General features: G+C 46.6%; 6 protein-coding genes across 6 annotated transcripts; 3 read left to right on the top strand and 3 right to left on the bottom strand.

The window, feature by feature from the left end:
• Positions 1–259: 259 nt before the first annotated feature.
• On the bottom strand, positions 260–1,715 carry LOZ57_005226 (uncharacterized protein; the record flags this gene model as incomplete). The annotated part of the gene is made up of 4 exons (XM_049254257.1): positions 260–478; positions 540–1,307; positions 1,368–1,495; positions 1,595–1,715. The coding sequence occupies 4 exons, from the start codon at positions 1,713–1,715 to the stop codon at positions 260–262; spliced, it is 1,236 nt and encodes a 411-aa protein (XP_049106727.1).
• A 596-nt stretch (positions 1,716–2,311) lies between these two features.
• LOZ57_005225 (uncharacterized protein) lies at positions 2,312–4,876 on the top strand (the record flags this gene model as incomplete). Its single annotated transcript, XM_049254256.1, has 1 exon — positions 2,312–4,876. One exon carries the CDS (start codon positions 2,312–2,314, stop codon positions 4,874–4,876), a length of 2,565 nt encoding a protein of 854 aa, XP_049106726.1.
• Positions 4,877–5,185: 309 nt separating this feature from the next.
• Positions 5,186–5,549, bottom strand: TIM10 (protein transporter tim10; the record flags this gene model as incomplete). Its single annotated transcript, XM_049254255.1, has 2 exons — positions 5,186–5,378; positions 5,452–5,549. The coding sequence occupies 2 exons, from the start codon at positions 5,547–5,549 to the stop codon at positions 5,186–5,188; spliced, it is 291 nt and encodes a 96-aa protein (XP_049106725.1).
• A 247-nt stretch (positions 5,550–5,796) lies between these two features.
• Positions 5,797–7,817, top strand: MSK1 (mitochondrial lysine-tRNA synthetase; the record flags this gene model as incomplete). The annotated part of the gene is made up of 5 exons (XM_049254254.1): positions 5,797–5,839; positions 5,887–6,246; positions 6,324–6,494; positions 6,557–6,982; positions 7,036–7,817. The coding sequence occupies 5 exons, from the start codon at positions 5,797–5,799 to the stop codon at positions 7,815–7,817; spliced, it is 1,782 nt and encodes a 593-aa protein (XP_049106724.1).
• A 1,783-nt stretch (positions 7,818–9,600) lies between these two features.
• Positions 9,601–10,497, top strand: LOZ57_005222 (uncharacterized protein; the record flags this gene model as incomplete). Its single annotated transcript, XM_049254253.1, has 4 exons — positions 9,601–9,650; positions 9,718–10,062; positions 10,130–10,403; positions 10,456–10,497. 4 exons carry the CDS (start codon positions 9,601–9,603, stop codon positions 10,495–10,497), a joined length of 711 nt encoding a protein of 236 aa, XP_049106723.1.
• Positions 10,498–11,279: 782 nt separating this feature from the next.
• Positions 11,280–12,468, bottom strand: LOZ57_005221 (uncharacterized protein; the record flags this gene model as incomplete). Its single annotated transcript, XM_049254252.1, has 4 exons — positions 11,280–11,422; positions 11,493–11,606; positions 11,681–11,867; positions 11,929–12,468. 4 exons carry the CDS (start codon positions 12,466–12,468, stop codon positions 11,280–11,282), a joined length of 984 nt encoding a protein of 327 aa, XP_049106722.1.
• Between the last annotated feature and the right edge of the window lie 498 nt (positions 12,469–12,966).

Raw genomic sequence — 12,966 nt, 5'->3', positions numbered from 1 at the left:
CCACAATAGAAGGTAGCCTAACGCGGCTGCCGAGTGAAAAGTTGAGATTTCGAAATAATAAGCATCGCAGCCAACCTTGCTTCCAGCGAAAAAAAAAAAAAACTCCTGAACTACCCTACTACCCGCATAAATAAAATATGTGATTTAAAACAGCTTACTCCAAATACGCGGGATTCCATGCAAAAGATTGTCAGTTCAGCCGGCCGTGTGTAATTCGAATGATAATCGGGGAAAAATATACAGAAATAGAGTGCTGGCTTTATAAAATAAGTTTTGTCGCATCAGATGCACTGCTCTCGCCAGGGCAATAGGGACATTTAAATTTGGCGCTTTTGCTCAATTTCATTAAAGATTCTTGGGCAACAACATGCCCACATGGCATCATCATGGGTGGGTTATCGTCAGTCGTCTGTTCCTTGGATACGGGGCAAACAAAGATAGAGTGAAAGAGGTATGATGGTGGAAGGGGGATTTCGACCTATTGATTCAGAGTGGTTAGATGGTAATAGCCTTTTGTCCTGGGTAAGGGGGTGACGTACAGGTAATTCGTTTTGGCTTGTCCACTCAGTGCGCTTCTCTTTCATAATTGACTGTAGTTTCAGCAAAGTTGGAAGAGCAATCGCACCAGCAGTAGCCGCAATATATATAGGCGAGTCTGAAGATAATCCAAGTAAAGCACAGAATTCGCGAGTAAAAGTCGTGGCGACGTCGGCCCAGGCCCACGGGTTACTAAAAGTATCTCTATAAGGGGATTGTTCAAGATTTGGGCAAAATGCCATTGCACCCATCAATTGTTCGACCTCACGGAGATGTCTTGTATGAAAATGATGGAATTCTTTTCTTGCATACTCGAGTGCGGCCGCTCTCCCAGCAACCATCGTTGGACAGGGTTTTCCTCCTCCATGGAATAGCCAAACAAACTGTAGCCGACATAGTTCGAACTCGAGATTGCTGCCCCTTGCTTCCAGTCTTAGGCGATGTTTTCGAGCCCAATCGATCGCAGGCAACAAGTTTTGTTTATCCCTAAGCTCATGCATTATGCTATACATCAAAATAAACTGATTGCGCAAATCACCCGATTGCAATTCTTTGAGTTGTTGAGATACAATGTGGCGCTGGGTCGAATCTTGGGTGCCAGCTCCGGGAACTGTGGGATGAGGGTTTCCCGAGGCTTCTGAGGCAAACGTCGACGCTGTAGAGAATTGGCCTTCGCGCAATAAATGCATTGCAATTGCTCTATCAACTAGAGCCGGCTCCAAAGATAAGGCCTCATAATCGGTGCTTGGAAGTGGTTTGTCTTTAAATAGCTTCAGATAGATAGTTCGTGTAAGCATTTTACCCCGCATAATCACACTCTAGAAGCTTACTTTGTCCAAAGCCCTACCATACCTATTGAGGGCAGAATATGTTTCTTTTAAGCTTTCGTTTGTAGTATCAAAAGAGGTTTTGACGGGGTTTTGTAACTTCGCAAGCGTTATCGAGGCCGAGTTTGGATCTGTGTCGATTCTAGCGTTAGCTTTCTCTCTTGGAGCACATATAGTCCGCTTATAGGGGCCAGAAAACATGATGTAATAATATAGTGAGCATAGCATACCTCTTTCTATAGAATTTCGTGCCTCTTGCAGTAAATTAATTGTAGCTTGCACATCGTCAATGCTCTTCAAGCTCTGGACCCGCTTGAAGAGCCGTTGGTGCTCCTTATGTATGAGGTCCATTTCCGATGCTAAGCAATGGCCGAGTGGACAGTATTACCTCTAACTGCTCATTTTCACTTGTGAGTCGTAATCTGGCAAGAATATGGGTAGGGCAGTAGGTCATATGTGATCTGTTGAAGCAGTCAAGTTCCGATGGCAGCTCCTTTGTACCGCTTAACAACGGACGTCACATGGCATGTTTAGGTTGCGTTCAAATACCGCTAAGGCAGCTAGCCGTAAGGTATTCAAATTACGACACAGTGATTGGTGTGAAATCCCTTTTATTGGCCAACGATGATATTGTACATTTAGTGACCAATAGTATTCTGTGTACGGAGGAGCAAACCAAACGCTAAGTACAACCACCAGCGACTGCCTGTGACGTCGCCAACCCTTTGAGCTAAACAATTGTTGTGTTGCAGCAAAATCACCAAAACGCAACGGCGCCGTGGTTAAACAGAAGATGGCGACATTTGTCGATGGTGTTGAGAGTATTCTTCCGTGGAACCACCTGATACACCCCAGACACAAGAAAAGTCGGTGGTAGGGGTTGATCTGCTGCACCAGGGCTAGCTGCCCCTATATCGGTATTCTGCCCATCCCAGGCGTCAGCCAGAATGGCGCATGATGGTACAATAACGTCGAGCTTCCAGAATCCAGCTCCAGTGCAGCTTGGTGCTGTGCCCCCCACAGGAAAAGCCCATCGCCCTATGGGGGCTCGGGTGTCAGAAGAACGTCAACAAAGCCTCCCAGATGAAGCATATGAAAGGCTAGTTTTTACTGATCCTGTGATTTTCAAGTCTCTTGAGGAAGATCCATCGACTATTCTAGCAGAAAAGCGCTGCGCTCTGGTTGGATTCGAAATCTATATCGTCGAACAGTGGGCGTGCTCAAGAGCCCATCCGACATTTGTTATCAATACCTACACCGGTGACACCTCTCACTCTGCGATTGCTAGTGTCCTTAAAGTTCCTAAAGATGAACAGTTCTGGTCTCCAAAATTGAAAATTTACTTCGAAGCTATCGCCAAATGCTACTCCAGAAGGCGAGAGACACCACTAGGAATATTGATGGTCACAAACCTTAGCAGTTTTCCTTCTTCATTGACTGTTATAGATGTTCCAGAAGGGGACGTAAGGAAATATCGCGAGGAATTTGTCGTGAATGAAGACCTAAAACGCCTTGGCTGCTCTGGTAGGGCTGGTTTGAATTTGAAGCCACCAGCTCCTGCGACAGAAGCAAAATTCTATCAACTCTACCGAATAACCGAAAGAGTACCTCTTTTTAATGCTGTGATAAATCTGGTTAAACTATGTCAACTGTCGTTGAATGTATTCGGTAAGCTGGCATTAGAGTACGTCGATGGCCTGCTTTGTGATGAGACAGAACGAGCAATCAATGACTGGTGGGCGGATATCGGAACAGAACTTTACAATGTTGAACCGAGCGATGGGATACTTGGGCCGACAACTGTCGCAGCGTTACTGGGAACTTTGATTGGCGCAAGAAACCGCCTTCATGCATGGGGAGCACCAGTCGCCAAGGATCCCTTTGACATCGAGGGTTTGAAAAGGGGAATTGGGAGCTTTCAAAGGTCACAGAAGCTCGAAAAAACAAGGAGACTGGATAGAAAAACGGTGGACAAGCTTCACCGAGTGACGGCTAAAGCTGCTAGTGGTGAAGGCTGGGCGGTTCCGAGAGCAGTAAAGTCTACAGTCGCAGAGTTGGGCGGAAAGGGAGGCGAGATGGTTATGGAAATTGTTGGGGGCCGCGATAGAGCGGGTATTTCTGAGGTCGAAACCCTTGATATCGATCGCTTTGTTCAGTTGGCCAGTGGCGAAAGAACCAAATGGCTCTGGCATGGAAAGCCAGGGAAATCTCAAATTGACCCATTTCGATATGACGCTGGAGACGATGATATAGGGTTTCCTAAAGACGTCTGGATTGGTAAACGAAAGGACACCGGCAGCGGGCTTACATCAGGGCGCCCTTCCCTCGAGACAGAACAGCCTTGGAAGCATTTAGAAACCGCGCCAACAATAGCCGATAATAGGGAACAACAGGTGAAGCATTCTTTGAAGAAGTCAGTCAGTGTTAGAGTATCAGATGCGCGTGCAGGCCTTGGCCGATTCAGAGATGCCGTTGGGCTTCCTGCGCTCCGCTCTCATCATCGCAAGTCGTCCGAGGATACCTTTGACGCCGAGGGTGATTTACCTAGCCAGCAAACTTCAGATTCGGAACGGCTGCGCCACGGAACGAAAACCAAAGTAGAAGGTACACAATTGACGATACAGGAAGCATCGGATTCTGGAAATTCAGGAGTGGAAAGAGAAGCACCTGAGATACTGCCGAATCACCTAATAAATATTCCAACTACTGAATCCAGCCGCACCCAGGCTGACCTACAACATCAATCTTCGGCACCTAGTGAAAAATCACAGGGTGCATCTGTGCCAAGAGAAACGAGTATCGAGGCCCAAATGCCTCCCAGCGTGCCTGATGTTGCTACTACGAAATCAGACGGTAGCAACGAGCTGGTTGCAGTCACTCGTATTCTCCGCCGGCCTCAGAGTTTTTCTTTTTTTCCTCCGGACACTCCAGCATCGCAACGATCCTCCCAGTCTTTGCGCCATATGTCTTTCAGCGCAATTGAAGAGCCAATGCTTTGCTGGAGTGACGTGGGCTTTTTGGAATCTGCAGATATGAACTCATCTGTGGTAAATAATATATTGTATGAGGACCTGAAGACTGAGGATGCGAGAACACTTTCAACTGGTATTTTCGGCCTAGACACGAATACAAGCGCCTGGGTAGAAGAAAAGGTCGAGGCTGTGGAAGCTGTTGAGAGCAAAGCACAGTCCCGTCTGAGCGAGCTAGAGTCAGTATACCAAAGCAAAGAGTCAGAGAAGGAAGCGATCCAAACGAGTTCCGCTGATATAATATCGAAAAACAGTGAGGATTTGCTAGAGCGATCTAAAAAACTGGAAACACTGGGAGCGAAACTAGATTATGAGGTGAATGCTCTACAATCAAGAGTTGAGGAGGTAGAAAATGCCCTGGTTGACTACGAGCATCATGTTAACAGGCTTGAGAACCGAATGCGGGAGTTATCCGTAGAAGCAAAAAAGTCCAGTACTTGGGTAGAATGGTGCCAGAGGTGTTTAAGTCGTCGTCCTTGGTGACTCTCTCATTCGCATGTATATCATAGACTCGTTATATACCCTTTATTTTCTTGCGTATACAATAGAACCTAGAAAATGATCTTAATCTGGTATACCAAGAACTGTGCTCCTTGGCTCAAGTCGTAGAAAAATGAAGTTCCATGCATAATATACATAAGGTTAGGACCAATTAAGTACCAAAACGTAATTCCATAGGCAGACGCAGAGTTTTCGCAAAGATCTATGGAGCATCCATTAGGCATGAGCCATTTTATCAAAAGTTTGAAGGTATTACCATATAGGATGAACTGTTTCCAACTGATTAGTCCATCACATCCTGAAGCCGGTTCCTGGCTGGCCAGCGCCAGATTGGCCTTGTAACTGATTCATCTTCTCTGTAACCTTCATATGTACTTCAAAAAACTTCGACACACATCGATCAAGACAGACTGATTCGCCCTTGTTAAGGTCGCCTTCTCGGTAGTCTGTAGGGATGCATTTCTTTAAGCACGCGGCATTGAGTCTACATGAAATAGGGCAGTGAGCATAATATTCAAATTTAGATAGGCAGTAACTCCAGAAGTCCTAGTACCTACCGATTCACCATGTCTGATATCATCTCGAATTCTAACTCTGCCTGCTGAATCTTCTCCTCCGAAGACACTTGGGGACGACCGCCGAATAAGAAAGACATTATGGGTAAATTTTGAGTAGTAGAAATGCTTTTGTATCTAGCGTTGGTAAAAATTGACGAGATCCAGTAATTCCAGGTTTGGGCTATTATATTATACCGGTAGGCGTGAAGGTCGATTTGCTTGATGACAAAATTTGGGTGGAGCTTGGACCACCGGCCCTACAATAACCCGGCGCGCAATTCACCAAGATACAGATGAGCTGTGAATATTGCCTGATACCATCTCATCTGGCTGTGGTATGCCCAGATGTTGACTTCTTACGCAAATGCGACCCTTCTACACTCGTCGTGTATGCCAGCTTTGTCTGAATCGACCTTTGCTGAGGCACGTAAATAGCTCTCTACCTAAATATCAATATCTTCTGCTCTTGCAGCTACAGTGAAGAACTAATCTGGAACGGCACATTGCCATGTACCCCTACTAATAGACACCCCGAGTTTCTCTTATACCGTGCAATTGAGCCTTGGTCGACCCCTGCCAAACGGGCATTCTCTACTAGACCCGTCTACGATGCACAAGACTCCCTCGAGCCCGTGACTGAGCCATCTCGGATTGATAAAATCAGAAATGCCTACTCTAACCCATACCCACGGCTAGCTGTACATCCGCAGTACTCAACGTGCGAGGTTTTCCGCTCCAAATATGATCATCTTTTGCCAAAAGATATACTAGGACAGGATCTTGTCGTTCTTTATGGTACGCACGTTGTGGTGTTGAGAACGATCCTTTAGAAAGAGAGTCGAATGAATTATATCGCTGACTTAGACCGCTAGGTAGAGTTCGCTCTCAACGCATAGTCGGATCCGGCCTTGTTTTCTTCGATTTATGGCAGAATGGGCATAAAGTCCAGATCTTATGCAATTACAACAAACTCGAGTCAACTGGTATAACACAGCAGGAATTTCGAGGATTTTATAACCTCCTGCAAAGGGGAGATGTCTACTGTAGGCTGAGATTCCCCCATTTATTACTCTGCGCATGGACTTGCTAACCCGCTACGAATTAGCCATTGTTGGACAACCGCACCGGACTGCCAGGGGAGAATTAACGCTCCTTGCAAGCGAGTTGCCAAAGCTCATGTCCCCTTGTCTTCATGTTGTGCCTGTCGATACGAAAAAACACGAAGTGTCTCCATATGAACGCCACGTTCAACTCCTTGCCGACCACGGTGCGGCAGATGTTCTTCGAATTCGCTCCACCATAATCCAACACATTCGTAATTTCTTCCTGAAACGAAGCTTTATTGAAGTAAATACTCCTATAATAGCATCAGCCGTAGGAGGGGCTATAGCAAAGCCCTTTCATACCACGGCTTCTGAATTTCCCAAACAAGCGCTGTCATTGAGAATTGCGCCGGAATTATGGTTAAAGCGACTTATAGTGGGTGGTTTTGATCGAATATTCGAGATAGGTCCTTCATTTCGAAACGAAGGTGGGTACATTCTAGATACGAATGCCCTGGGCAAGTTGCTGATTTATATTCAGGGCTCGATAAAACCCACAATCCAGAATTCACTACATGCGAATTCTACCAGACCTTTGCCGACCTCGAGTGTCTGATGAGGATGACTGAGGACCTCTTGGCAGGACTCTCCGAGGAACTTTCATGCTCAGATGGGAAACTGAGTACTTTAAACCCCACGGGTGCTAATTTTGAGACGCCATTCCGTCGACTCGATTTCATACCCGCCCTAGAAAATGCTATGGGTCATTCACTTCCGGATCTAAAATCAGTGGATGCCACTACAATGGTAGTAGAGATGTTTAGCAAGCTAGTGATTCCGCTACCAGACCACGTATCACTTCCTAGACTGTTAGACAAGCTCTGCGCTGTGTATCTTGAGCCACAGTGCACCAACCCCACGTTTATAATGAATCATCCGGAATGCATGTCGCCTTTATCTAAATCTTATACCCATCCGGCATGTAATCAAGTTGTCGCTGCACGTGCCGAATTATTCGTCGAAGGAAAAGAGGTTGTGAATGCATACGAGGAAGAAAACTCACCATTTGAGCAAAGACGGAAATTTCAGGATCAACTTCTTCACCGAGATCCTGAAAATCCCGGAGAGCTGGACGAAAGCTACCTGCAGGCATTGGAGTGGGGTCTTCCACCAACTGGTGGATGGGGGTGTGGTATCGATCGATTGGTAATGCTATTCACTGGCGTTCATCGAATTGGTGACGTTTTGAGCTTTGGAAATCTGCGGAGCGTAGCAAGATTACATGGTCCCACTCATCCTAGTTCCAGGTCTCCAGATGCCTAGGTTTTTAATCAACTATTTTTTTCTTTTTGGATACGTCTGACATGAAACTTAAATAATACCAGTTCTTAATCATTCAGCAGAGTCAGATTGAATCAGGGCCAGAGGTTGTGACAAGGCTCGGTGTACCTTGGCCATCTATATTCAGATTGGTTTACTGAGAATAACCGGTTGCAGTATCACCTATATGAATAAATAGATTCTGCCCTGCTTACTACCGGAGGTAGCCATGAAAGCACCTAGAGACCCTAAATTTCGCAATCCCAACATACTATGGTAATATCTATCCTGGACTTTGGTGCGACCTGCTAAAACAAACGGTACTCTTTTGTAAACGTTGGCTCGACAATGTTGGCTCTATATGCATTGAATGATGCCATAATTAACTACGTCTCATGATCATTGCAATCTTTATTCTGCGAGGTGGCAATATTACTGTCTGGCTCTAGGTTATGATTTGGATACAATATTCGCCCTACATATGCAAAAGTATCCTTGAGACCCTATCATGATCGTGCCGGCTAGGAGGCATTTGAAACAAGGTTCGCAGAAATGACGACTCAAAGCCCTTTGAATCTCCTGCAAAACGCCTGATCTCACATCAACCATTTTATTTTCACCAAGCTTCTGGAAAACAGGCATCCATCTTTGCGTTCGTCGGCTTCGGGGAATGATCGGGTTTTTTGATGTCCATGTGGAGTTCCTCCTTCCTAGGTCTGCATCTAATGCATGCCGTGTCGCCTGGATCGTCCTTTGTCGTGTGCCTGGGTGCCAAGGCCGGCCGGCGGCATCCTTGGACTCCGGTGGAGAGCGGCGGAGAGCTTCCCAAGCCCGACAGCAGTGGCCTGGAGGTGCTATATATGAAATTACGACCCCTGCGCTGCCTTGAGACTGTGGACTGCGCGTTTCCAAACCACGAGCTGAACCGCCACATGCGCAACGCGCACCGGCGGCATCCTTCAAGCCCAGTTGCCCGGTCGCCGTCGTCATGCGTGGCGGCGTTCTGATTCGTCTCCGCCGATCAAAGCCTCCCGGTCCGTTTGCTTTGTTTGCCGGCCATTTCTGCGCCGTTTATTGGCTGCCAATGCTGGCTAGCGTCACACGTGACTTCGCGTGAGTCACCTGAAACCTTGCGCGTGGCAATCCACTTTACACGTCTCGCCGGCGCGTCTCCCTCGGCCAGCCTGCATTGCCCATCAGCGCATCAGCCAACTAGCCCGCCTAAGGGAACTAGAGAAGCCTGCTGCTAAGGTTCCCCTGGCTCGCTTCCCCGCTGCAGGCACCCGGAGGATGCTTGGGTGCAAACGCAAACCCGTATTTAAGGGGACGGCCGCCTCCCCAACAATGAAATGAGGACGTGGGCCTTTTCGTCCAACCCCTGGCTGAAAATTTCGCTGGGCTGTCACTCTTTGCATTTTTGCTGCCAAAGCGCAGCCACGCCATCAATTAAATTGGATTCGGCGGGGAAAGTCTTGTGCATACCCAATCGGCCAAAAAAGGGGACTATTCAAATTGAAATTAGATGAAAAGGTTTTAGAAACAGAGTGCCATTATTGAACATATTCGCATCACCACGGAGTAACCCATTACACTACTCCACCCCAATCTCTAGACAGGCCATTTTTCAATCGAATTTTCCGACATCAGATTTGACCCAGCCATGTTCTCCCGACGCCCATCTCAGTCTCACAGTCACAGCCGCTCAGAGAGTTTCTCTGCTAGGTATCGAGCAGGCAAGGCAAACTCCCGTTCGAGGAAGTCGTTTCGAGGAGGAGAACCAGCAGCCATGCTGAGATGCTCAGAGTACCCAGAGAACTCCCAGAGCTCTCGCAGCAAGTAAGCTCCCCTTTCCATAGCTTCTACCCTTGCTCCCGTGACTGACAGTGATCTCTATCGTCGATAGAACTCTTACATCAGCCATAGTCACCATATGCGTTGGCCCGGAGCGACGCCTTTTCGCTGCCCATGAGGAAATACTAGCCATGTCGCCTTTTTTCTCGGCCAGTTGCCGTGGCCAGATTCCCGAGGCAGGAAACAAGACAATACACTTGCCAAACGAACAAGCCGAAGTGCTCTCCTCCATCCTCGAATATCTATACAAAGGAGACTATTTTCCTCGCTTAGTATACAATAAGCGAAGGAATATCTGGGACTTGGAGAGTGCGGTTGATGCGAACGGTGCCCTAGTACCCGCTGAATCGACAATTCTCATAGACCGGACTCCCGTACTGAAAGACACAGCAATATAGTATGGCAGCTCTATTGTTCCATAATGACCATAGAGCCAGAAATCTAACCCTTCTCTCTCAAACTAGTTGTGCAGCCGAGCGCTACGGTCTCTCCGACCTCAAGCGTCTTTCTCTCCGAAAACAAGGACTCCAGTCTGCTATCCAGTGCAGCACCATCCTCTCCAGCGCACGCTATGCCTACGCCAACACACCTGATAACGACTCCAAGCTCCGCGCTCACTATCTGGCCTTAATAATCCGAAGTCGATCGACATTCAAAAGAAGTGGAACAATGCAGATGGAAATGGAGGCTGGTGGGAAGCTATTTTTTGACTTGTTTGTTGCAATGTGCAACCACATGGTAGGCTCGCTATCCCTACACTATGTCGTTCACTTATGCTGACTTTTTCCAGGACGACATTTCCCCTCCATCAAAACCCCAGTTGTTCCGTTAAATGGCATCATTGATCGCTTAATCAACCTTCATGGTATCCTCTACTTTCGACCTCAGCCACAATACTAGAGTGTCCGACCTCATGTGCGATCAGCATGGGCATCGATATCATTCTTTTCCGTGGCTGTTTAACCATTTAGGCGACTTCTCTAATATTTAACCCGAGTTCCTCCTACTTACGATTTCTTTTTTCATCTCTGTGTTACTAGCATTTTCATACACCAAAGGCTCAAAATTGACACACCTTTTGATACCCCATTTCCCAATTCCAAATTGTATTGCTCTTTGTGTTGCACCATAACTACCCCAGTTCGCTGTTTTCCATGCCCCTTTTTACAATATACTACCCGATCTAGCCAGCTCCTCTTTCTACATGTAACAAAACCTATTGTTATACATTTTCTACTAATTGGAAGCACTATTGAATCATTGGAATAATGGCAACAAGATTTTAAACCAGCAAACCGTCATAGACACCCTCACGTGTTACTCCCATTTTACACTTCTCAGCAGCCTGCATTTACGAAACCGGCATATGAGGAAGCCATCTCATACTCGCTACATATGATAAATCTTCTCACATTATTCATAGACTAAAGGTATTAAATAGTCCAAGGACCTTTCTTGGAGAGAAATCACTATATTCAAAAGATGCACCAGAGATCTGAAGTCAAAGTACACAATTGTATGTAGGTAGGTTAGGCTCCTTATTCCCGCCATGTAAATTAGGAGTTGTTCCATGTTTCCCTTTCTCTTTACCACCGTAGAGGCGAAGAGCTGATGCTAATATGAAAACTCCTGCCCAACCAGCTTCTCACTCAGTCTCCATAGCCTCTCTGCTTCAAAGCTACTGGTAGCCCAAGATCTGACAGTGTCTTCTAAGGGGTCTGCCACATGACAATCAAGTAAGTAGGCTCCATTGTTGGCTATTATAGGTATTAGTATACGGTGCTAGTTAAGATATCCATGAATGCTACACGCGTAGATGATACATACCCTTGAGGCTTGGGTCAAATGCGGCATAGGTATGGGTAGCCGAGCCTTGCTCCAATGATTTTATAGTGACACCTTTCCATCCTTCAGCATTACCTAGAAATCTGTCTATGTTCCCTATATTCATGTTTCAGCAAAGTAGGGCTGTTTCAGGGCAAATCAGATACATAATAAAGTAAGGAAAGACGCACGGATTTCGTTTGGCTCCACATTCCAGTCTAAATGACTGCCCAAATTAGTCAATATAACACCTGGGTGAAGACTGAATGCTAGTAGTTTATGTTTTAAGCCAAGTTTCTGAGCTAGTGAAATAGCGAAGAGGATATTGGCAGTTTTGCTCTGCCCATAAGCATGCCATTTGTTATATTCTTTTCCATGCTACGATCCGTCTCTAATTAGTCGGTATTTCCTTAATTTGCGGCCATGCTAGCGCACATACGTCAAAATTATAATCATCAAACCGGAAAGGGTTGAAGCGATGGCCATCACTACTGACAACCACAATGCGAGGATGGTAGGCAGCTACGATTTTCTCCATGATCAGGTTCGTAAAGAGGAACGGGCCCAAATGGTTCGTAGCCAGCTGGGATTCGAATCCCTCTGGTGAAAGTTGATACTCCACTGCCATGATTCCGGCATTGTTAACAAGCACGTCGATGGCGGGAAGGTCATCCCACCCATTAAGTTCAGCAGCCGCAGCTCGCACACTTGTCAGCGAGCTTAAGTCGATTTCCAGCGTCCGCACCTTGACAGCTGGGTAGGTGGTAGTAATTTCTGTAGCCAACCGAGTCAGCTTTTTCGAATCGCGGGCAGCAAGAATGAGACATGCTGGGTCCGCAGCAGCAATTGACGCTACAAAAAATCCACCCAGACTTCCTGAAGAGACGCCCGTTGTTAGAATCACTTTTCCCTTAATTAACGACGCGTAGTCAGAAACAAGCTCCGGCGTAGTGGTGTTGCTGTTGTAAGGTGGGGGCATATTGAAGCCTTTCTGAAGCTCCAGCACTTGGTTTCAAGATTTAGTTGACCACAGAGCTTAATGGAGGAAATTGGCCTGCAATTTTTTTATTTGGAGTCTTGAAGACGAAAATGAAGTGTATATCTCTCCTGGTTACGGTTTTTTGAATAGCGGAGGGGTCAAATATAACGTAGGTGTATAAATGACAGAGGTGGAAGAGTGTTGATCTCACGGTCAACGGAAACACGGCTTTTCTATACGCAGTAAGGAAAAGCAGGGGTCGGAGTAACCCGAATTGCCAAGAGCCGCCATACGAAAGAACGAGAGATATTATCCAGCAGTTCCACGCGATCCACGCATCTTGCTTTTGGGTAATCCTACATTGTACTCTTGCATATGCAAGGTAAGCGAAACATTTGTAGATCTCGAGGGCAGTCCTCTGCAGCGAGTCTCAACTTTAGGACTGTCGGTAGTCTCTGGGAGGAGGTTGCGTATGACAAGATCGTGCACTAAAGAGGG

This window comes from Ophidiomyces ophidiicola, assembly GCF_022830035.1.
Source record: "Ophidiomyces ophidiicola strain CBS 122913 chromosome Unknown scaffold_25, whole genome shotgun sequence".
In the NCBI taxonomy this organism is placed as follows: domain Eukaryota; kingdom Fungi; phylum Ascomycota; class Eurotiomycetes; order Onygenales; family Onygenaceae; genus Ophidiomyces; species Ophidiomyces ophidiicola.
The sequence above is the reverse complement of the archived record's forward strand: the minus strand, read 5'-3'. Positions and strand labels throughout refer to the sequence as shown.